This window comes from Camelus ferus, chromosome 29 (genome assembly GCF_009834535.1).
Source record: "Camelus ferus isolate YT-003-E chromosome 29, BCGSAC_Cfer_1.0, whole genome shotgun sequence".
NCBI classification, from domain to species: domain Eukaryota; kingdom Metazoa; phylum Chordata; class Mammalia; order Artiodactyla; family Camelidae; genus Camelus; species Camelus ferus.
This window is the reverse complement of record NC_045724.1, coordinates 6880386-6905770: the sequence shown is the minus strand read 5'-3', so window position 1 is coordinate 6905770 and position 25385 is coordinate 6880386. Positions and strand designations below refer to the sequence as shown.

The 25385-nt window shown below is 44.1% G+C and overlaps 1 protein-coding gene across 1 annotated transcript in view; it reads right to left on the bottom strand.

Annotated features, from left to right (window-relative positions):
* Positions 1 to 14567: 14567 nt before the first annotated feature.
* The window catches only part of PAG1 (phosphoprotein membrane anchor with glycosphingolipid microdomains 1), a 74902-nt gene continuing 64084 nt past the window's right edge, over positions 14568 to 25385 (bottom strand). Inside the window, 1 exon segment of the mRNA XM_006193926.3 lies at positions 14568 to 23297. Within this exon segment, the coding sequence (XP_006193988.1) occupies positions 22923 to 23297 (375 nt within the window). The 3' untranslated portion in view covers positions 14568 to 22922.

Sequence of the window (25385 nt, the reverse complement as noted above, 5' to 3'; positions counted from 1 at the left end):
CCTCAAACACGTTCTAAAAGATCTACATTTTTTACTCCTCCTCCCCCAACGTTTTGTGGTTTTGATGCCAGTATTTTATATCTCATGCCTGCCCCTCAACTGTTTATTGTTATTATAGTTGATTTCACAATTTTTATCTTTCAATCTTTGTGCTAGCTTATTTAAGTGACTGACTCACCAGCCTTTACTATATGTTTGCCTTTAGCAGTAGGATTTTCCCCCTTTCTACAGTTTCTTTTTTTGTTGTGAGCCTTTTCTTTTCCAGTTAAAGGAGACCTTTTAACACTTCTTGTAAGGTTGGTGTAACACTGATGAGCTCTTTTACTTTGTGCTTGCTTGAGAAGCTCTTTCTCTCTCCTTCAATCCTGAGTGATAATCTTGCTGGGTAGAGTGTCCTAAGTTGTGAGTTTTTCCTTTCAGCACTTTAAATATATCATGCCACTCCCTTCTGGTCTGCCAAGCTTCTGCTGAAAAATCAGCTTTATGGGAGGGTCCTTTGGGAACCCCTTCCAATGGGGAGGTATCTGTTTTTTCTTGCTGTCTTTAAAATTCTCTCTTTATCTTTAACTTTTGCCATTTAAGTGGTGATATGTCTTGGTGTGGTTCTCTTTGTGTTCATCTTGTTTGGGACTCTCTGTGCTTCTTGTACCTGAATATCTGTTTCCTTCTTCAGGTTTGGAAATTTTTCAGCTGTAATTTCATTAGATATATTTTCTACCCTTTTCTCTCTCTCTTCTCCTTCTGGGACCCCTTATATTGTGAATGTTAGTATGCTTGATGTTGTCCCAAGAGGTCCCTTAAGCAATTCTCACTTTTTCAAATTTATTTTCTTTTCGCTGTTCTGATTGGGTGACTTCCATTATTCTGTCTTTCAGATTGTGTATACATTATTCTGTGTCACCTAATCTGCTATTAATTCCTTCTAGTATATTTTTCATTTCAGTTATTGTATTCTTTGCTCTTACTGGTTCTTTTTTATATTTTTTATTCTTTGCTGAAATTCTCACTGCATTCATCTAGTCTTTTCCTAAGTGCAGATATCATTCTTATTTCTATTTCTTTGAACTCTTTATCAGGTAAATTATTTATTTGTGTTTCATTAGGGTTTTTTCTAGGGTTTTTTTTCTCTTGTTCTTTCATTTGAAACATAATCCTCTGTCTTCTCCCTTTGCATCCCTTTCTGTGTCTCTATGAAATTAGGTGAAACAGTTACCTGTCCCTTTCTTGAAGGGGTGTCCTTGTGTGGAAGTGTCCCTATGCCATCTGCCTGTGCCCGGTGGCTTTGGTGGAAGAGCTGGCTCTGAAGTGAGCACTGGCCATGTCTCCCCCGGGATGTGCTGGCGGCTCAGCCGTGGTGGGAAGCAGAGCTGGAGTGGGAGGGGCTAGAGCCTGAGCTGGGTATGAGCCAGGCAGGGTTGTTCCAACACCACTGGCTGGAGCAGGATCCCTGAGGGAACCAGGTTTCTCCTGGGTAGGATGACAGTCTCTGCCTTGGTTAGAGGTCAGATCAGGGCTGGAGGGGGTTGGAGCCACACTACTAAGCAGATTTCCCTCCGTCCCAAGTATGCTCACAGGACAAGTGCTCTGCCAGCGGTGGGCTCAGCTCTGGAGCTGTTTTGCTCCCCGTTGAGTGAGTGCACTGATGCGTGCTGGCCGTGGCTGCCTCCACCCTGGTCAGGGGCAGGGCTGGGGCCGAGTCGGTTCCATTCCCTCTGCCTTAGTGGGGAGCAGTGCAGGAGCAAGAGGGGCTGGAGCAGGAGCTGGTGAGGGCTGAGGGCTGAGGGCCCTGGGGGCCAGGTGCCTGGCTGGACAGAGCCCCAGGCACTATTCCTTTGCCACCTCCGTGCTGTGACTAGGAGGAATCAATTCTATGTGCTAGATCTTTGAGAGCAGAGTCTCAGGTTCTGACAGCCCTCCAGTGAGTCCCACTGGTTTTCACACCAGCTCAGGGTGCTCATCTTCCCGGTGTCAGGCCCCGGGCTGGGAAGCCTAATGAGTGGCTCAAACTCCTCGCTCCTCGGTGAGGTTCCCCAAGCTATAATGCCCGTCTCATCTCCTGGGTGCCCCCCAAAGGGTGTAGGCCCCAACTGGATCGCTTCTCTTCCCCTCTACCAGACTCCATGTGGGTCTTTTACAGCCTTGGTTTTAGAAGAGCCATCCTGCTAGTCTTCAGGCCTGTTTCAGCGAGAGTGGTTCTATATGGAGCTGTAGTTTTGATGTGTTTGTGAAGGAAGGGGAGCTCAGCATCCTCCTACTCCTGCATCTTGATCCCACCTAACAACATCTTTAAAGGCAAGTAATCCTTAGTGAGCCACTTGGGATAAAAGGTAACCAGACTCTAAACAAAGAGGAAATTTTATTTTGTTTTTTCTGGTGATATGTGTGTGGGGTGGGGGCAGGTGGGAGAGAAAGAGAGAGAGAAAAGGAATTTAATTTAATGAGGATTTAATGAGATAGCAGGACTGACAGGTAATTCAAAACTAAGCAGCTGGCAGAGAATCCACATCTCTCTCCTCCCTTTCCCCACAAACTCTGCAAACACTCCCCACATCACAGAAACTTAAATGAAGTCTATTATATTAAAAAACATAAATGATGTGTATGGTTGATTGCCGAGGCATGAGCAGGAGCCAGCAGTGTTCAGGAGAATAAAGGAAAAAGTGTGGCAGACTTGGGAGCTCTACAGGGCTTGGAGAAGGAGGTCAAACTGACCTTGCCCATAACTCAAGGGCCCGGCCACTCCAACTAACATCTGGAATTCACATGTGGCAACGAAGCCTGCACCTGCCTGTCTCACCTTTTGCGTTCATAGCAGTGTTGAGAAATGGACACACGTGCAATTTTGCAGAGGGCTCGTCAGCGTAAGATTGACGGCAATTCCACAATCCCAAATGTCACATTTGCTGGTCTGTTTTCCACCTGCTTGGGGAAGAGCTTCTCTGAGAGTTTGCATCGGGGACTTCCCTGTGCCCTCTGGTCATTTTAACTCCGCATCTGAGACTATGCCCAGATAGTTCATCTATTCATTCATTCATTTATTCACTCATTAATTTAAAACAATTTTTGAGAACCTACTATATGCCAAGCATTGTTTTAAGTACTGGGGATTCAGCAACAAATAAAAAAGACAAAAATATTTATCTTCATAGAGTTTATATAGTAAACTATTTCTTTTGTACCAGGACTTGGGGCTGATTTCATAGCATCACTGGAAGGAGAAAATAACCACATGTCATGATAAATGCCCTAATGGAGGTAAGTGCAGGTTATGGTAGAACTGGTGAGCATGTCTTAGGGAATCAGGGAGGGCTTCCTGCAAGTGGTGTTGGCCTTGAGTAGGACAAGCATGGAAGAAAGGTAAAATTTTCCTCCATCTTCTTAGGGGCTTCAGCGGGGACTGACATAAGACAGATTAACAAAGGAAATACATACACGTTTTATTTACGTGGACATGGGAGCCACAGGAAAAATGAAGACTCAAAGAAATGACTAGGCCTAAGTATTTATATACTGGGTTGAACAAAGAGTAGCGATTGTAAGAAAGTAACTAAAATATATGGGGGAACCAAAGGAAGATAAGAGTCATTTTAACAAGGTCTGTTTGCACAGATTTTTCTAGGCCTTCCTTCCCTGCCTCTGATGATGAGAAAGTTTCTTCCTCCTAGGAGTGAGGGCACCATTCACGTGGAAATTTTCTCTCCTGCTTTTAGGAGGAAAAGGGGAGGTCAGAGTGCCTTCCCTGCATCTGCCGTTTTTCAAGTGTCTTTCACTCAAAATAATATGCCAAACAGTATATTTTGGGGTGGCCTGGCCTGAACTCCTTCAAGTGAGTTAAGTAGGTGAGAAAGTGAGGCAGAGGGACAGTCGTAGGTGCAGAGGCCTGGGGGACTACCCCAGCGTGGCTCTGGTATTTGATGGTCTAATATTTTCTTATTGCTGCTACAACACATTACCCAAACACAGATTTATAGTTCTGGAGGTCAAAAGTCTGGAACGGCCTCACTGGTCTAACGTCAAGGTGCCCACAGGGCTGCATTCCTTTCCAGAGACTCTAGTGAAGAACCCATTTCCTCACTTTTTTTCCAGCTTCTAGAGGCCATGGCATTCTTCGTCTTGTGGCCTCTTCTGCATCTTCAAAGCAGGCAGCCTAGCATCTCCGAACCTCTCTGTGCTTTCACTGGCCCTGTGGTTTGATTGGGCCCACGTGAAGAATACAGGATAATCTCTGCAGCTCAGGGTCAGCTGATTAGCAGTTTTAATTTCACCTGCCATCTTAATTCCCCCTTGACATGTGAGCTTTACATATTCACAGGTTGTGGGGATTGAGACACGGACATTTTTTGGGGGGGGCATCTTTCTGCCTATCAGAGATGGGGAGCTCCAGAAGGATATTGTAAGCAGAGAAGCCATGTGATCGGATTTGCATTCAGAGGAACAGCCTCTACAGTCGTGTGGAGACTGGGCTGGGGGTGTGGGGAGGTGTGGCAAGATGGGGTGGAGCTAGGGTGCAGAGGCTATGAGTAAAAAGCCCAGTTAAGAGACCAGTTCAGTAATTAAGTGAAAAATGATGAGGGCCTGTACACATGCACTCTAGGGAATGTAACCCTAGGATTCTTAGAAAAAAATTAATCTAATTAAGTTCGAGACACACCCCAGAGTAAGGAGAAGAGGAAATTGTTTTTTAATCCTGGTTTAACGCAGGAACATCTGTGGAGCAGAGGCAAAGTCTTCATGCAGCATTTCCTTACTTTTCCCAAGAAGAAGGTTTGCTTGGTTTGTACAACGGGGCTGTCGGACTAGGCCATCTCTCAAGATTTCTCCATCCTAACTTCTCCGATTCTGTGAAAAGGAGATGGGGCTTATTTCCAGCTTATTTAGATTGGGGCTTAAAAATAAATTAACACATAGGACTGAAAAGACCTGTGCGACTATAACAACAGAGCCAATGCTTGGGCTCAGAGTCACCGTGTCACTGAACGACAGATGAGAGCAAACACTTCCATGAGTCCCCAGAGCTGGGAGACTGATATTCTCAGGGTGTTTTCAGAAAAAACTTAGCAGGTTTTAGTTTCAACTCTCTTTCACCTTGCAGGTGGGAAGAGTGAACTGAGGATGTGATTCCTACTGTGTCCATCAGGACTCCTGGTGGCAACCGAGGGGAGCTGATTCTGCCTTGGGAGGATCTGGAGGACACAGAGATTGGCTAGGGTGATGATGTCTGGGCTGGAGGGCTATCAGAAAGCAAGGGAGCACGGGGGCCTCAGAGCTGGGGACACACACAAGGGGTTGCTGCAGAAATGTCCGGAACATCGTGCAGCCCCTGTTTCTGTACAGTATCTGACTACAGATTGTTCTCTCCATCTTTGGGTTGCTAGGTGGAGAGTCAAAGTTCTGCTTGGTCTGTTGGTCAGGTATACAAGCCCTTAGCTGGGAAGAATCTGGCCCCTCCCTCAGCTTGGTTTCCCATCTAGCCCCCTATTCACAATAAAAAATCTACGAGGAAGGACAGACCCCAACAAATGTGGTTTGTGGGAGTGGAATGACTGGTAGCTAGGTAGCCAAAAAATGCCCAGTGTCTTCTAATCCATCTATCTTGCTTTTTCTCTCTGGCCCCTTCACCTCCTCTTGGCTGCCTTTTCGTTTGTTAACTTGCTGTATAGAAGGTACGCCACATCAATTTAGACTGGTGTAGAATATCAAAACGAATATACGTATGTATATGTATGACTGGGACATTGTGCTGAACACCAGAAACTGACATATTGTAGCATGACTGGGACATTGTGCTGTACACGAGAAATTGATGCATTGTAACTGACGGTACTTCAATTAAAAAAAATACACTGGTATAAGATTGGGCCCAGTTGCCAGGGTGAGTTAGAAAATGAGATTTTAAGAGTCACTTTGATTCTTTTTGAGATTGTCCTCCTGTTATAGCACCCTGAATGCTGCAAATCTAAACTCCAACCCAGATGGAACTTTTCAGCCAATTTCTAATTCGTCTTGCTGGCGCACAAGCTGCTTCTGAGGGCTTCCCAGCCACGGCTATGTGGGCAGACAGAACAAGCGTGGAGAACAGCCTTCAGGGACCATCGCCTGGGAGATGGGTGCATTTGCAACAGTGATGTTTGACCACTCTCCCACAATGCCTGTCCGGTATCCTGGCATGCGTGTGTTAATGCTAGTCAGTGCTCAAGGCAGAGATGAGCTACACTGACTGCTTTGTTCTCTGGGAGTGTCTGTTTCCTGTTCAGAGGACCGGAGATAGAGAGGGCTAGTCATTATTGCTAAATTTCACTGTGATATTGGTCCAAAGTGAGTAAGCAAAATGAAATCCAGCCACTTGGGAAGAGCAAGGTCTGGCTTAAGGGATCACCCTCCGTGTATCTGGCTGAGAGGCTGGAACCAGCACATTGGATGACAAGAGAGCCACCAAGGGCGAGGCTAGCTGACTCCAATTCTGTGGTGGTCCTCATGCTGGTTGCAGAGAAGCAGACAGGACAGCCACTTTTCCCTCTTTCTGCATTATTATAATTTTGCGGGGATACTCAAAGACAGACCCACTGTGGCTGGAGGCTGGCAGAGGGGCAGATCCTCAGACACTCATCTCAGCACAGCCAGGGGGTGTGGGGGGTCAACGCAGTGACAGGTCCTGGGAGGAATTGACATCATCCCCCAGAGTCAGGATGTGTTCCTGATTGTTATCGAGTCCAAACTTGTTCTGCTCGCCACACGACAGGCCAATAACTGGGGGATAAGGTGCTGGGGCAAGGAGTAATGACTTTATTCAGAAATGTGGCAGACTGAGAAGATGGGGGACTAATGTCCTGGAGAACCATCTTCCCCAAGTCAGAATTCAGGGTCCTTTTATTCTAAAAAGGGGAGGGGGTGCGGTTGGTTGTTGCAAACTTCTTGTTTTCAGAAACCTTTGTTCTGGCAGCTGTCCACGTGGGTCAGGTCATGACGATCTTGTAAACCTCCCACAAGACAAATGTTATTCTCTGTCCTGCAACTTTTTATCTCTATATGAATGGAGGAGTGCTTTACCTTTAAGGTCAGAGCCTTGAGAATGTGTTATCCTGTATATCTCAGGCTATAGGCAACATTCTTTTACAAAAGACTAAGCACAGGAAACAGAGCACAGGGTTAGACATAAAGGAACAGATCAAATACGGAGTTAGATTTGTTCTTTCCTGTTACATGATCTTGATGACTGGAACCTGGGAGGCAAGGGGGCGATATCAGGGAGAGCAGATGTGGAGAGAGACAGTGGCTGGACTTGCACTGCTGGGTGGGACAGGGACGTGGGTGCACCCACAGGCACCCGAGATCACCATTTAGAAAGAGCCCATTCCTGGAGACCTGCCCACCGGGATCCTCCCTCAGCCTGCGTGAGACTGTGGGGTAGCACCAGGGGGCGGGGACTGAGGTCAGAATGAGAGGTTGCCTCCAGTGTGCATGTCCCCTGATTCTCCCCGTCAAAGAGCCAGAATTTGGACGCCTGCAATGACAGAGAGACTGAACCTCCAGGTTAAAGGTGTTTCACATCTTTTCTTTCCACCTTCCTTTCCTGTGCTTGCACTCTCCCCAAACCCTGGAGTCACCTAAAGTAGCAAGTAGAGGGAAAGCAAGACAAGCAGATTTGGATAAGAAGAGGGAAAGAGCAGACCCCCCACCTCCATCACTTCTGAGCCCTGCAGAGAGCTACCGTCCAGGGAGTCTGCGAGAGAATTAGGTAAGAGTTGATGTTCAGTTAGGAAGTAGTGGTCTGAGTTATAGACTAGGAATCTAACTCAGGTTTTTAAACAGATACTTTCATAAGTTGGAGTGACGTGAATACACATAACTGGAAAGAAAATGGTGAAATATGGCAACCCCATTGCCATTCATTCATTTATTTTTTCATTTTACAAATACTAACTGAATCTTGCCAGGAGACGGCTCTGTCTATAGAGCTGGTCTTTCCGTCTTTAGCAGTGAGGGGGACAAGCCCTTTTTGGCTTTCTACAGCTGTCATAATGTTCTCCTGGTGGCTCCCAGGGCCAGCCTCCAGAAGACCCTACCCTGTCCTTTCTCGCCGTTCCCAGCGCTGTGTAGTCTAAAGGGCTCACGCAGTAAATCAGAAGAGCGATTCTGGGCGGAGAAGGATCTCTTTTTTTTGTACTCCGGCAGTTTGTTTCCTAAATATCCCTAAACGAGTCAGGGACCAGAAGTGGCGAAACGTTAACCCCTCCGAGTCCTGCCTGACGGCTTCAGGAGTCCCAACACCACCTGCCGCTCTGTTCCTGCCTCGCATCCTGGGAGGAGGGAGCCGTTTCTCACCTCTCTGTCGCTGAATTAGAAGTTAACCGCTTTCCGCAGCTGAATTAGAGGCTTGTACCGCAGCCAAAACACAGTGTGGATGAGACAACTAAAGATGTCTTTTTTCAAGGGAAACAAAGAAATTAATTAAAGCCAGACAGGAAGCGTCTCCTGTGTGGTGTCTGGCGTTGAACCCTCCGTCGGGCCTGCAGGCGCCCACGGGGAGGGGGCGATGTGGGGGGTGGTGGTTGGGAACCTAAAGCAGACTCTGGGGTTCACTAGAGGACCCCTCATGGGATCGGCGACTGCCACCACTGTCAGTGCTGGTGAGCGGGCTGGTGGCCCGTGCCCACAGCGAGGGAGTCGGTGTCCTGCGTGTGTGTGTGTGTGTGTGTGTGTGTGCGCGTGCAAGTGTGCAGGGGCCTGTGTAGGGCCTGGGTGGGGGAAGGGTTGGAAGGACATTAAAAGAGTCATGACAACGATAAATGGGTACCTTTTCTTTCCCCTGTGTAAAGGGACAGGGTCTCTGAAGGAAGGAACAAAGAAAACTAAATGTGTCGGGAGGAAAAGCAGTCAGGCTCTTCCATCAAGGTTATTTCATGCAATTCTTTGAGGTGAGCAAGGCCCCGTTTTCAGAGATGAGTAGAGCAAGATAGACAAGAGTGGCCAGTTAACCTGGCAAAGGTTAAATGGCGAACAGACGGCATTATTGGGATGTGAATTCCGGTCTCTGACAGCACAGCGAGGAGGCAGAATCCCCTCCCCTGCGCTGCCTCTCCGACAGCCCCTCCTTGAGTGCCTTCCAGGGCCTGAGCCTGCTGGGGACTTACTAAGTGGAACTAACCCCAGAGGAAAGTCACTTTGCCTTTCCAGGCCTCTGGGCCTTCATTTGCAAAAGGAGGCAGATGAATGAGGTGAGCTCAGAGACTCCTTTCAGCTCTAATATTCTGTTTGTGAACCCCGAAGGAATGTGGGCAGTGCGGTGAGGTGGGGAAATCCAGACTCTAGACCCAGTCGGCCGTGGTGGAAATCTTACCGCACCATCCATCCCAGACTCACACAGCAGCCTTTAGTTTCTCAAAAGCTGACTTGGAATCAGACACGAATCTCCACTCTTCGACTGCAGCCCTCCTGCTTTCAGAGGGAAATGCAATGGCTGGCACATTGAACTCTCAGTAATTGTTTTATGAATGAATGAGAGATTGAATGGAACCCGGGGCTCTGTTGGCCCTGTGTGTATGTTGTGGGAGGGATGGGGTGGGGGGGGGCGGGTGGTGGGTGGTGGGGAGTGAAGGACCTGTGTGCAGAGGCACGTGAACGTAACAGAACGTAACATGATATTTACTACCAAGGCCCATTAGTGAAGTCTAGGATCTTTTTTTTTTTTTTAAAGCAAACAAAGATGGCGTTTCAGTGGGTGGGGAAGTGACTGACTTTGACGTGGTTACCTTGTAGACCCAGTTATACAGCTCAGCACACGCTGTTTCGTGGAAGAGAAGAAAAGAAGCAAAACGTTTAAGCTGCTGCCTGTTTGTCTCTGCTGCAAAGAGGGAGACCTCGCCCAGACGATGTGTTGTGTCTAGGAGCCGGCTCATGAGTCTTAGAACATGTGATGGAAGGTCTGGGGCTCTGCGGAGAGTGGAGAACGGAACTGCGCAGTGTGTTCAAAGCAAGAGACTGGGAGGCGAGCGACGGGAGGGAGGAGGGACGTCAGGGGCGGCACCGGCGGGGCAACTGCGATGCTTAAGATGCAGTTCTAACTTTTACCTGCAGCGGCATTTCTCACCTTTGGAAGTGCTTCGTGTGAGTGGTTTCAAGGGAAACTGAAAAGGTGGGGTCTGGGTCATCGAAGAACAGGGAAGAGACCAGCTGCAGGAGCGAAGGAGGGAGACGGATGGCTCAGCGCCAAGCTCGAGCGGTGCCTGCCAGGACCCCCGCGCTCCACAGCAATCTCGGGACAGCCTTGAACTTCCCCCTGTATGTGGGCGCCGCGTTTGCTGAAATTGCGGAAGAGAGCGTGACCATAGCTGAGATCATGCAGCCTGGTCATGGAGCCCTGAGGGTGCAGGGCGTAGCAAAGGCAGGGAGAGGGCATTTGCTTTAGGGAAGAGTCAAAGCAGAGCCTGCATGCACACGGCTGCTTTATCCCAAGACTCAGTGGGAAACCACTGGTGCCAGGGGGTATGAATATTTCACATTTTCCTGAGGAAACAATCTGTTAGTTTTACCCTTCCCCATATAACAAGATATAGATGGTAACACAAGTGAGAGTCACTGGGGACAGTTGAAGGTCACCAGACCCAACTAGTTATGAAAAAATGAAGTGAGAAGCCCCCCGGGAGGGAAGACCGCGTAGGAAACAATGCTAACAATAATTGTGATGGACAACAAGAATCTCTGGACTTAAAGCGCTTCGTTTTCAAAGCTTCCCGGTAATTAACGAGTAAGAGGAGAGAGTAGGGAACATGTTTGTGGGAAAATAATTTTTACGTCAATGCAAGAACTGTTCCTTGGGTGTTACTGGACTGAGCAGTCGAGAGTGTTTAACTCCCTGTTGGTTCTGCCTTCCCGCTAAGTCTGCTTTATTGAGCCTCTGTTCAGTTACTACACTGGTCTTCATTCGGGGGACTGCAGTCTTTCGTTCAGCGCTGGCCATGATGATGCTATCATGTAACACTTACTCCCTGGGGCTGGGGTTAATGTCCGCTAAGTTAATGGAAGAGAACTGTGAGTTTTCGGCAAACCCCTGTTTTGAAGCCCGCATGTGGAAGGGACCTACAATTTGGATCATGTCTGGTTAATCATGTTTCAGAGAAAACTCCACAGTTTTCCAATTTATTATAATTGGAGGGTTTACACCCCCCTCCATGTCATGATGTTATATATCTTTCACCAAGAAGCTCAAAACAATATTACTGATTAATTATGAAACCAGTAGGTACATATTAAAACCAACAGGTAAATATTATATTACTAGCTATGAAAATGGAGATGTGGGTATTCTAAGCTCAAAATGAAATCAATAGTTACCCCGCTTCAAACCCTCTCCTTCTATATTTGTGGTTCATTGATACTATCATCATCTAGCCAAGAAACCCAGGAGTCATCTTTTCGTCTCTGTGCCCCCAATGCCCTAGATCTTATCAGTTGCCAGATCCCTTCTGTTCTACTACCTAATTATATATAGAATTAGTTTTTTTTTTTTTTTCTGTCTGCTCTGGTCGAGCCCTCATCATATTCAAATTGGTTTCAGCATCCTCCGTACAAACTCTGAGTGCCTCACACAGAAGCCCCTCAACTCCCTGCCATTGTATCTGTAAATGTCACATTCCTCCCAAGGTTGAGAGATCCAGGGACATGGGGAAGTCTGATCCACATTTGTGTTGCTAGCACACAGCCTGGAGCCTGGTACGATGGCACCCCGGAAACCTCCATCCATCCTTGAACTTGTGTTTTTGAAGCTCCTACTGTGTGCAAACACACTCGTAGGTGAATGAGAACATGGCAGCAAACAAAATGGATACTGCGGTCCCTACATACGTTGCTTCTTACACTGATGCAGATATTTAACCCTTTATAAAGAAGTTTTGTAAATGTATGGAGTCAAATATATGTGTCCTTTAAAAATATCATTTGTGTTTTTCGTGGACAGTTGACCCTTGAACAACACGAATTTGAACTGTGTGGGTCTACTCACTAGTGGATTTTTTTCAGTGAATTTGTACTGCTGTTCTACCCAGTCCACAGCTGGTTGAATCCAAGGATGTGGAACCACAGGGATGCAGGGCGAACTCTCAAGTTATCCTCTGATCTTCGACTGTGTTGGGGGTCAGCATCCTGAACTCCCCACATTGTTCAATGGCCAAATGCTTAAAGAATCCTTTGGTTCTAAACTATAATAAAAATCTCCCTTAGAACAATCATGATTAAGAACTCAGGCCGTCTTTGTCGCTAAAACTCGGGCAACTTAGTTATTCTGTGCTTCACTTTGTCTTTCTTCTATCGCTGCTTTCTGGCGCTTTCTGGCACTTTCTGGCACATAGTAAATGCTCAGTAAATATTCATGGTCTGAATCAATAAATAGGTTGCCTATGGTTTCTTTAGTTTTCCTGTTAGCTTGTTTCTCTACTTTGATGTTGCAATTAATATTATATTTTATTTTGGACTTGAGCATCTTAAAGCTGTTTGCTTTTAATGCCTTGTCTATTGTGGAAGACAACCGTGCCAGGTTGTGATACTATTTATCTGGGTGTCAGATGTATCCCTTCCTCTCTTGGCCACCACTTTTGGGGCTGGTTTAATTTGGGGGTCATCCCTATGTTGTCCCTCTGCCATGTCTTCAGAAATTCACAGTCACAGAGAAGCTTTTTGCAGGAGAAGAGCTCCAGCATAAAATCCTAAGAGTTTATAACACTGGTCCAAGGGAGGCTCATAGGATTATGGATGATAGAGAAATATGAGAATTAAAGTCAGATCAAACATTTATTGAGTGCTTGCTGTGTGCAGAGAACTGTGGTATATGCCATGGGGAACACTTAAGAGCTAGACTGTGCCTCAAAGGGGCAGCTGGGAAAGATGCTGTCCACTCTGATCACATTTGAGATGACATCAGGACATGCAGATGGAGAATCTTGGAAACAGATGTGGTACCTGGTAAATAGTTGGCTCCAGACCCACTGTGGTCCAAACTTGAGACTTTAAGAATCATCTAGATTGAGAGCAAATACTTAGAATGGTGACTTTAAGGTAATGTCCTTCATCCTTAAAAAAAAAAAATTTAAAAGAATCATAGCGCAGATTCACAAAGGTAGGAAGGTAGACCAATGAACAATTTTTAATAATAACAAAGAAGGGTGGGGTATGTCTGGCTCACCTTAACGAGGGTCTCGGAGTTCTCCACTCCCCTTCGTGAACACACACCCTAGAATTGGCAGCACACTGCTGGCCAGATTGCCCAAACTACTCCCTTTCATAGGTGACTAAATATATACCGAGTTGCTGAGCCCCAGAATGTCAGTTTCCCCAGGGAGCCCCGGGGGAAACTGGATTCTGTGATCTAAAGACTCAGAACAAATTTTGAACTCCGAGTCTCTGAGCACAGAATGGAGTTGGGCCTAACAGCCTGGGGAAAGGGGAGCGAAAGGAAGGGGGTGGATCTGAAAGGGAGATGGCCAGGCTCTTCCTGCGTTTGCCTGGAGGTTGCCATCAAGCTTTGCATCCTGCGCAAGAAAGCAAAGCCCTCGGGCGAGCTCAGACCTGGACACAGTCCCTGGTGGGCGGCCTCTGCGAGGGCACAGCAGACATTCACTGATGGGCAGTGATTTAAGTGATACCTTGGCCCCTTCTTCGCCTCCTCCAGCTTCAGATATGCCCGGCAGCTTCACGGGGGTTTCCGCCATGAGCGTTAAGGGTGGTTTTGGCTCAAGACTGCAAACTCCTTAAACTGTCAACAGTCCTATGAGTAAGTGGGGATAGTAACCTACTGTACAGGGTTCCTTAAAAATAAACAGGTCTGTCCGGTGCAAACTGGGAACAGGCTGAGTATTTATAATTGAGCAGATGGGAGGGGCGGAAGGAGGGAGCATGGAAAAGGTCCAGAGAAGGGGGTTGGGTCTGAGGTGGTCTTATTAGAGGTAATTTGTGGAGTTAAGGGGCACAGACACAAAGGAGACAGGAGCATGCCAAAGGGAACCCTCCCTTGCTTCACCGTCAGGCCCCCAAATCTGTCTTTGGTGATTGGGGAGGGGCCACCAGGATCAGATGCTGGTTAAAGCATTTGCTCTGAGACTTCCTGCCGGTTTACACCCCCATCTGCCCTCACGCATTTTACTCCTGGCTTGGGGCATTATTTGCTCTCAGCTTGTGTTTCTTTACGGGAATGGGTGGCTGTAAGGTTAGATATCACAATTTTCCCAGGTCTTGTGAAGAGTGTCTGTTAGCATTTATAGAGCATTTTACCTTTTACGAAGGTACCTCGTGGGCGGTTACCTAGACAACCTACACTATTATCCCTCCCTTCTTGTGTGCAAATGGGCACAGAGAAGTCCCACAGCTTCCTCAAAGTCACCATGGAGCCGGGACTCAAACTTAGGTCCTTTTCTGCAGAATTTGTAACTCTAACCACGACACCCCACAACCTGCTCCTTAGGCCCACCTCCTTCCAGTCACGTGGTCAGTCAATGCTTAAACCCCCCAAACCCAGCCTGTGCCCTCAGGGCACATAAATTAGCCACCCTTGATCTTCCCAAATGCCAAGTGAACTTTAATGAGCTTTTATATAAAACTGATCTTTATTGCAATTAAAAAAGAACAAAGACAGTTTGATAAGTGCCGTTAATTACAACGTACCTGATATTTACATGTAATTATACTTTTATATACAGCTTAAATCAGGTTCCTTACATGTAAACTACAAGATATGACAAGTTAAACTCCAGCCTTCTGGGAACAGTCAGAATAGAAATACTATGGGCAGAAACACAGAAAACAAATACCCATTTCAGGTCCTTAGGTACCGTTACTGGATGAACGATCAAGATCTGGCCACAGAAGAGAATTGTAAATGTGCATCAAATTGAAACTTGTTCTTAACATGATGAACAGTATTGCTATTATATAAACCCTAAACATAATTAATAATTGGACCATTTAACACAACACAATATCAATTTATATAGCACCTTTCTTACAGAGTTCAAAGCATTTGTATTTCTCTATATTGTCTCATTTGTCCTCATAACATCCCTATGAGGTAGGCAATGGTTGGTATCATTATCCCCATTTTGGATATGGAGAAACTGAGGCACAGAGTAGTTAATCATTTGCTAAGGTCACACAGTAAAGTCAGTGCTGGAACAGGGACCACAGAACCATGAGCTTGTCTCCAAAACCAGTGCTTCTCTTTAAATGAAACTGTCCCCTCTGAGAATTTAACTCATAACCTCAATTCACTTTTCCAAGAAATAAAAAAAAGAGTGCATTTTTTTCTCTCATAAAAATCACTGAAATACTATAGGCAAAAAATAAACACTCTGGGGCAGATGTTAGAGCGATGCTATGTTCTTCTTGGAAGAGTTTGTGGAAGTCTTTTGTTGGTTTTGTTTTTTCATCATGAGAAGTTTCTTTCCCCAGTTTAAAAAAAGCTATAATGAAGCATATTTGAAAGGAGGCGCCTGGTTGCCTACGAAGGATAGTGTAAGGAGCCACATATGCTCTCCACCAATCAGGTTTATTCCCAAGTTTACAAAGAAGAAATTGTTGAAACAATAATTTAAATCTTTGCGATAATTTTTCTCAATCTTATATACATTTACTGTGTGCTCCTTAAGAGACTCAGAGTGGTAGGTAGGGTGTTGGAATCAAACACTTTCCCGAGTCACACACACAGGAGCGGAAGTCTTGCCCACATCACTCTGTTCAAGCTTTACATCTAATCCTTGCCTTACCCGCCCCTCTAGAATCAAATACGTAGTTGATGCTCAGAAAAACAAACAAGCAAACAAACATTAAAAAAAGTGTCAAAATCTGAGGCATACAAGACTCTCACAAATGCTTGTTGACTTGGATGTAAAATTCAGTTTTCCCAACATCTTTCACGAGCTTCTCCCTAACAGGCGAGCACTGTGAATGGTCGTGCCAACTTTCCAGGACATCAGTAGGCAGCCCACAGGAATTAAGTTTCTAGTATTGCTCCAGGAAAAACAAGAGAAGCTTCTATTTAAAAAGACAAATGTGAAAAAAGCGAGCAAGCTTACTGGACGGGGTCATGAGCATGATGTCAGGTTCACAGGCGGGTTTTACATTAAAAATACATAACAACTTGTCAAAGTGATGTTCAAAGACCAACTCAGGCCTTTGGTGTTAGTCTCTTCGCCTGGGGAAAAGGCACTGCTGTCTTTCAGGGAAGTCTTTACTACCTAAATGGGGAGCTAAAACTACATTTTTTTTTCCTCCTTGGGCTTAAAAAAGGAAAAGGAAAGAGTTTGTTTACACTCATGGTTTCCAACTTGTTGCGTTAAAAAACAAACATAGCAAAATAAAACCAGACGTTACAACAAGATGGTTCTGAAATGCAGGCTGCAGGGGCCGAGACCGGTCTCTCTCTTTTAGCCTTAATTATGCTGCTAAGGGTGTCTAGCTGGTATACTAGGTAGACTTTTAACAATTAAATGTATAATGAGAATGAGCAAATACCTGTTCTGTTAATTTGGGAAAAAAATTTACATTCTAGAAGACCCATTCAAATAATTAAGTTATGATGATACAGAGTGAAGTTTAAAAAAAAAAATCCAAACTAAACATCCTGGATCGTTAGGTGCATAGAAAGTGAGACCCTCAGCCACTGTATCTCCCATTCACTCCGAACATCAGAGACTTTGCCTATAAGTGGTCAGTTTTTCAACATCTGGTAACTCCACAGTTAAGATGCTTGAACATTCTCATTTCCTTGAGGCCTGGGAGAGGAGCTCAAACTAGTTCTAACTCACAAACCCTATGAGCACTATTTCCCAGGGGGTGGGGTGTGGTAGCTACATGGCTAAGAAATGTTACACTTAATTTACTTGAGAAATTATTAATTCTTCCAGAAAAGGGTGTCTTCCCCTCAAAGTAATCAATGGCTTTCTATTTTACAGATAACTATGGGTCTGCTGTTTCAGGGTTTACTTTTAGTCTCAAGACATTGTAGGGGACCATGAGCTTACCTGGTTAGAAAACAGGGCTAATTTTTATGGATTTGTGAGTTTGAGTCTTCAAAAGAATTTTTTAAATAGATTTTATATATTCAAAAAATTCTCTTATTAATGGAGGTACTGGGGATTGAAACTAGGACCTCATGCATGCTAAGCATGCACTCTACCACTGAGCTATACCCTCCTCCCAGAATTTTTAACAAGTTCTTTCTATGGCCCCTTAGTACCAACCATTCTCGTGAAAGATGTGGGCAAGAGTATACATGGTTTAGCAAAGTTCACGACAAGTAACACCCAATATCTGCTTCCCCAGATGGATCTGTGCTTTATCCAGGCAGCTGGTGATGACGGAAAACGTGAGCTGGACAGAGCTGTCTGCGATACTGAAGACTGCTAACTAGCTTTGGAAAAGAGAGGATGGAACTTCCTGTGAGCAGCAGACACAGAGGGGCGGGGGTGGTGCTACGCAAAGTGACGGAAGTTTTAAAAATTCCCAATAGAGAAAAAAATCCGTCCACTCTTTTGTGAATTGAACAATTTGACCATTCCAAAGACCTTTTGAGACAATGACTCCAAATAATGCTGAATTATTTTTGAGTATTTTTGAGTAAGAGGAGTATTTTGAAACTGATTGGGGCCACCTAACAGATAACGTGCCATGTTTCTTGGAAACTATTTTTATGAGGGAAAAAATGCATGCAGAATAAAATGCAAATTCCTATTTGTTTAGTTATATTTCAAACTTCCCCTGAATACCTGAGGCAGGTTAATAATACAATATTTAAAAAAATGACACACTAAAACATTTTACTGTTGCCAATTGAACATACAGAACTCTGAGGAATGACAATTACTAGCCTTTATAATCCATTACACAGGGTGATTTGAGACAGTCAGAACACAGTACATTTTTAAAAAACACCCATAGTTACATGGTGAGCAAAGAAAAATCAAATCTAACTGCATTAAGATAAATGATTACCAAATTAAATGCTTTTAAAAATTGCCTTTTTTTTTTAAAGCAAAAGCTGTATTTCTCATTTCATCTGGCATGAAGAAAAATCTGAACTACTATTTCCTAGTTAAATAAAAGATGAACCTGGAAAAACAATGAAATACTTTATAAATATCAGAGACTGGATGTAAATATAACTTTAAAATGAGCAGTAGGAAAAAAAACCATTTATGAATGTTTGTTCTCTTCTGGACCATGATTTTATTTCATTTCCTTTGGTAATTTCAGATGAAGTTTCTAATATAACACAGTTTCTGGATTGATTTCTTTAAGTCAGACACTTTGTGAGTGTGTAAAACCTGTCTAATGACATTGTCAAGAATAACGTATTTAAGAAAAGGTACAACATAGAGCAAGAAACTACTACTACAGGACAAGGAATTTTGACTTCACTGCAAATAAAGCTGTATTTGATTTTAGAGACACATGTTCCTATTTTCACATCAGTCACTTATTAACGCCAAACATTACACCTTAACTTCTCCCCGTTACACAGTACAATAAGCCTGTCAAGATTTCCAGGAAATAACCATCAGTACCTACTGTGCTTCCAGCAGCCGAAGCTCAGCTGGCTGGGTACCAGAAATCAACACTTTCAGAAGAATAGCATCACTAGATCACACGGACTCATATTAACTATGACAAGGAGCACTGAAAAAAAAAATGTCATTTACTCATTTACAAGATCCTAAGTCAGTCTTGAACTGAAGCTCTGGGGCTCTGGCCACGTGACATCAGCATCTCAGAGCAGGTGCTTCGCATGTTATCCTCCACCACTGCCTGTTGAGTCTGCAGTAAAATCTCCTGGCTTCTAAAGAGAGTGAAATAAAATGCCCCACGTGATAAGGGGCCTCTGCTTCTGCCTTGGGGGGAAGTGGGGGGGTCACCCTGCTGCGGCTCCATCCTGGCCCACATGGTTCCTGTTGCTTTCGGCCAAATCTCTTCTCAGACACCTGTCTGAGGAGGACATCTGTATTCATTTCCTCCTGTCACGCTGAATGTGTAGGGAGTCACATGAATCAAACTATTTAAATATACCGCTGTTTTTCAGCTAAGAGAATGAAGGACATAATTTAAAATCTAAATTCACTTCTTGGAAAAATTAAATGAAGGCAACTTGAGAAGGTTTTCTTGTAATTACCAAATGAAAATGATTGGAGAACTGTTTCTTCTAGTCTGCTTTTATGACAATAGTCATCACACTAGTAGGACAGACATTCAAAATACATAATAGGATGCATCCTAATTAATTAAGCACCAGAGCAACTGTATAATACATGTGTATACATGTATGTGTGTGTGTGTCCTATGGACATACAACATACATACATTTTGTTACTGGTAAAAGTCAGTAAATGCTCCAATTTGAAAAATGAAAATCTAATATAAGAAACAGATCTAGTGGCAAACTGAGGTTAAATTTTAGTTCTTTGTGTTGGCTACCTATTGTCAATGTAGCACTCATCAGAAATAACTCTTGGATTTTAAGTGCAGATAAATCAGTAATTAGCCTTTTCCCACGAAGGACAGTGGTACCTTCAAAACTTTTAATAGACCTAATGATGCAATTTAGTACAGGGCAGGAAAAAAACTATTTGTGGCAAACATATTTTCAAAAATTACTTTCTTCCAGGATTTAAAATTTCCTCAAACATTTCACATCAAACAGGTTATACTCTTCTGCTGACAATATTTGAGAAACAGTAAAGCAGCATAAAATTCTTTAAGACTTTCAAAATATCTGAATAAAAACAAAGATCCTGCTTTTAGGCAAGACAGGTTTAAATGTAAATTCTGAATTATAAGACAAAACATTTCTTAAAACTTATTTTTATCTTTTTGTATAATTTCACATAACCTAGGTTATTTCAGTTGAATGCCTATGCAATATGGATGTCAACACTGAATTTTAAAATACAGTCAACTTTTTTTGGGATAATTACCTTGTATACATTTAAACTAGGTAGCATTTAACTCAAGATGCAACTTTTTTTTTAAGGCTTCCAACTCAAAAATTCTAGCACAAACTTTCAACAGATAAAGTAAAAAGTGACGAAATTTATGAAATACTGTATATAGGGTCAAAACAGGGATGCTATCTCAGTAAGTATACTTCAGTAAGGTACCCAGTGGTTCAAAGAGCAGAGCCGTCCCCTAAAGTTCGCTCTGCTTTCCGTGTCCCCAGCCCTCCTGGGCTCTGCTATTACCTATTCTTGGACAATTTGCTCTGGGGGGACCTTACTGTTCCTTTTCATACTTTATTTATTTCTTAAATCATATATATATATATATATTTTAACATTCAACTTTTTATTTTATTACTTTTTTTTCTGTGTTTTTTTGTGGGGGAGGAGACCATTAGGTTTGTTTGTTTGTTTGTTTATTTGATGGAGGCACTGGGGATTGAACCCAGGACCTCATGCATGCTGAGTACGCACTCTACCACTGAGCTACACCCACCCCCCTCACAGTTCCTCTTAATACTTTATATCACAACTTATTCTTAGCACAGATTCTCAAATCAAAAGCGATACTTCATTGCATACTTTATGGACCTCTTGTATAGCCTTTATTTAGAAACTTCTGGGGGAATTCTGATAATGAAAGTTCAAGATGAACTCCCCCATCTAGAAGCAATTTTGCTCCTTAGCGATCATACCCATGGCCCTAGCAATAAGTAAGACACGGTCAGATACAACAGGACTCTTGAGCAGTCAGGTCCTCCTAAAGGACATGACTGACAGTGGGCAGCACGCGCAATGCTAGGTGAGCAGCGCCACGTGGCCATCACCATTCCTAGAGCAACCCTGTGAGGTCGAGATTCTTGGGTCAAACTCATTCATGCTAAGCAGTGAGAATCACCAGGCAAAACAGTGCTTACAAAGGATGTGAATTCAGAGAGCATGGGCCTTGCACCTTCCTGATAAGCTTCTCCCTAATCCAAGGTTATTCTGCCGTGATCTTCTGATCAATGGTGACTGTGCTTACGCACCCAAAGTCTCCAAGGGAGAGACTAGGCCCTACTGAAAAATAATGACACCAACCACTTTATCCCAACTAAGCCACTCTGCAATTTCAGAAATGTATTACAGAGCAGTCACAAAATCAAGCCATGAATGCAAAGGATGGGAAAAGCACGTCCGTGAGCTGGTCCCTACAATTTTCAAGATGCTTCATCCTCCCAATTGCATTCTTTTTCATAACGAGTGAAAACAGCAAGATTATTCAATCTGAAAAGTCACAGATGTCACAGTAGTATAGAATAATTGCCTCTTTTTTTTCCTTTAGCAGTGTAGGAAAAGCTCCTTTCTGTAGCCCACACTGCATAATAGCACTTCAACCAGGTTTCTTTTAAAATGAAAAGTGAACAAGTTCCCCAATGTTGGCGTTATAAACTCAAAAGAGATGATTAAATTCAAACCAGGCTGAGCTCTTAATCTGAGTTATTTCAGCCACTGACTTTTTTTTAAAATGAAGGGGAAAAAAAAAAAAATCCCAGTAGGCAATTTACATTTGCAAGCACCAGGCTGCAGAATTCATCCCCCTTTTCTCAAAAATGTAGCTAAACCTTAATGGAATTATAATGCCTTCATGAGGTTAAAAGTTCACAGTCATCCCTAGTCAGATTTTGTTCCTCTTCCCATTTTTACCATTTCAAATATTTCAATACTACCCACCACCAACCATTGAAAATGATCATTTATATTCGTTCCACTTATTTCTCCAGGGAGCCAGATGATTTTGATCAGGAGCTCCACGTACCATTTGAAAAGCTGAGTCCTTAAAAACCTTCAATGTTATAAACACTTGGTTAGAAAAAAGATAACAACTCTTTGTAATTATCAAGCTTATGTGCTTTATGGTGTCTTTTCAAAATGAGGATATAGGTCATTGTACATAAAATCAAAATAGTTAATATACATTTTATCTGGCACTTTCTGGAAATTAGGCATTAAACATAAAATACCTTATAAATTTATTTAACAAAAATAAAGGCTTATATTTTAATCTTAGATAGATTACCTTAGGGTAGCAGTTAACTTAAGAAATCCCACACTGCCTGTGTGGCAGCAGAGATCATCAGAAGCACACATTCAAGTCCACAGCCCTTGGGAGATGGACGCCATGGCTGCCATCCAAATATATGGTTTGTGTCCCAGCATAGAGATTAAGGCTGTCTGTTTTGGAGGAATGAGCTCTGGGCTAAAACAATTATAGAAGTACCACCATATTCACTGAAAAATACTGAAAAGGCTCTGAAGAGTTTCAAATACTGGGGGAAAAAATCATTTTGACTATAAAAATAAAATAAAGCATCTAAAAATGACTCCAAGTACTTAGAGAGAGGCTGTTGACGGGCAGTGCCCAAATCAGAAGGAATGCAGATCTCAGAAACTCAAGGGGCGTCCGCAATCCTGCGCACCCGCCCGCCCGGATTCTCGCGGGCGCTCTTAGGGGGGCGTGGAGTCGACGGAAACCAGCAACCACAATTTCTTACCATCGGAAAACACCCACCTGGAAGGAAAAGGCCCAGCCTGGTGGGAGAATGTCCTGGGGATGAATCATTATAAGTCGTTAAGATTTCAAGGGGAAAAAGCCATTCATTTTCACCGTTAGTAGCAGGCAGAGCAGGAGAGCGGGAGAAGGCCCTGTGCACCGCGGTGCTTCGGGCAGGAGAGCTGCGGTTCTCGATGGGCGCGGTTCTTGGCTTTCTACACCAACAGGGTGAAGCCCCTGAGCGCTGGGGTCTTTCGGGGGCTGAGGGTGTCCCAGGGAGGTGTGCTGGCGTGTACCGGCGTCTCGAGCGTCTTCCGTTTCCGAAAGCAGCATGGGAAGCGTGGTTGACGTGGCCTGCGTCTTCTCCTCCGCAGAAGAGCCGTGCCCGCCGGCCGGCCCTCGGCTGGCGGGGTCATCTGCTAGAGCCGGGTGACATCCCTGCACGGCTGCATGTCCCCGATGCTCTCGTAGTCATTCTCCTTCGGGAAGGGGCCGCGGTGACTGCTGGCGTCCGGGGCGGCCTTCTCTTCCTCTCTGTTCAGAGTCGGGATCGCTTCATAATCCGGCTCGGGCCCCTCGCTGGGTCTCCCTGCTGTGGGCGGCAGCGCCCCGCCGCCGCCGCTCGGAGTTTTCTCAAAGTCTTTCACAGTAGCGTAGAGATGGTTCCCGGAAGAGGGCGACCTCTGGGCGGCTCCCGGGACGGAGGGGTAGCTGGACTCCAGGGCTTTAAGTGACTGTCCTGACTTGTTCCCTGCCTGCCCTTGTTTATTCACTGATGAGTACATGGCCGAGATCTAGAAAACAAAGGGCGAAGTGAATAAACAAGCTTCGAACGTGATTTCTCCCTCCCCCTTTTTGGTGACAGGCTAGATTCTGAGCACTATTGGTGGGGCGGGGGTGTAACTTTAAGATTTTTTCCCTCATTTCCCCCAAGCTTCACTGAGATATGACTGATATACAACACATGTAAGTTTAGAGTGTCCAACATGATGATTTGAGACACATGTGGTGAAATACTGTGAAATGACGACTACAGTAAGGTTAGTTAACAACTCTATTACCCTAATTACCTTTTTTTGGGGTGTGTGTGGTGATAACATTTAAGCTCTGTTCTCTTAACAACATTCAGGTACATAATAACAGCATTGTTAATTCTCGTCACCCTGCTGTACATTACAACCCCAGAACTTACTAAACTTATAGACGGAAGTCTGCCCCTTTGACCAACATCTCCCCATTTTCCCCACTCCTCACTCCTGACAACCATCATTCTACTCTATTTCTATGAGTTTGGCTTTTTTAGATGCCACATATATGTGAGAACATACAGTAGCTGTCTTCCTCTGTCTGACTTATTTCACTCAGCATAATGCTCTCAACGTCTATCTATCTATGTTGTTGCAAATGGCAGATTTTTCTTTTTATGGCTGAATAATATTCCATTGTGTATGTATATGTTTGTGTATAAAATTACATTGTCTTTATCCATTCATCCGTTGATGGACACAAGTTCATCAATGAGCATCAACTTATGGGGTGCTCTTTCCTGTGGTCAGAGCAGGCTTCTTTGCAAGCACACCTACTCAGTCTCACTAACAGAGCTCATACAGCCACTAATATCGAGAGAGATTTCATTTTCTTTGGTAATAAATGGACTGGTTAAGAGATTTTGGGGGGTATTGTTTTATTGTTAGAAATCATGGTTGAGACATAGTAAACAATCCTATGGTTACCTGGGAAATGGGATGGGAAGGGATACATTTGGGAGTTTGAGATTTACAAATGTTAGCCACTATATATAAAATAGGTTTAAAAAAATTTCTTCCATATATAGCACAGGGAACTATGTTCAATATCTTGTAATAACCTTTAATGAAAAAGAATATGAAAATGAATATATGTATGTGTATGCATGACTGGGACATTGTGCTGTACACCAGAAATTGACACATTGTAACTGACTGTACTTCAATTAGGAAAAAAAAAAAGAAAGAAATCATGGTGGGAAATTCCGTCATTATCCGTATTTATCTTTGCCATAGTGATTGATTTATTCAAACACCCAGGAAATAAATGAACATACTTTCTTGGCTTTGCAAGTGCCAGGAGAGACTCTCCTACCGTCACATGTCTCACATACTGTGGAGGAAGCTTCCAGCTGGCCTCCAAAGCTTCTTAAGACATGCCTGCGACATGTTAGCTGGTCATCTGCATGAGAACTGGTGGCCGGTGGCTCACATTTGCCAGGCTTTGACCATCCAAAGGTTTCAAGTCAGAGAAATAATCTTGGGGGAAACTCTTGCCCTGTTGATCTGACCATTTTAATGAATACGAAATGAATCCTCTCACCTTGGAGGTTACAATGAGAAGATTACTCTCGATATGAAGAACCAGAATTTCTTTCAATTTAGGAAGAATAAAAAAATCCTCTGCTTTTCACAGCGAGGTGCAAATGTATGGAACTTTTTACTTAAAAGGTGGCCCAAGCCAGAAGTGCGGACAGATTATAAAGGGGTCAGTCATGGATGACAGTGATGAAGGGAGGCGACATCCTAGATATTTCTTCCTCACCTTCAGGGGTGACATCAAAGAGGACCAACGCACCTTCACCTATGAGAGTAACGAGAGCTGGCCCCTCGCCACCATTTCTGTTCCTCTTCCCTGCTTTCTTCCCCATGGTCCTTGCAGTAGGGCCCCCCACTTTTTGTAAGTACTCGGGTCTTCTTGGTCTTTAAAGTCTCTCTCTTTTTTTTTTTTAATTACAGGCTCTTTCAGTAACTTGCAACTTCATATTATCTCTGGGCGTGAACCAAAGGTGCGGAAGGTGTCACTTGTACACTTTAACTCTTATCAGCATGTCTCAAGTCTTCTAATATTCCTTT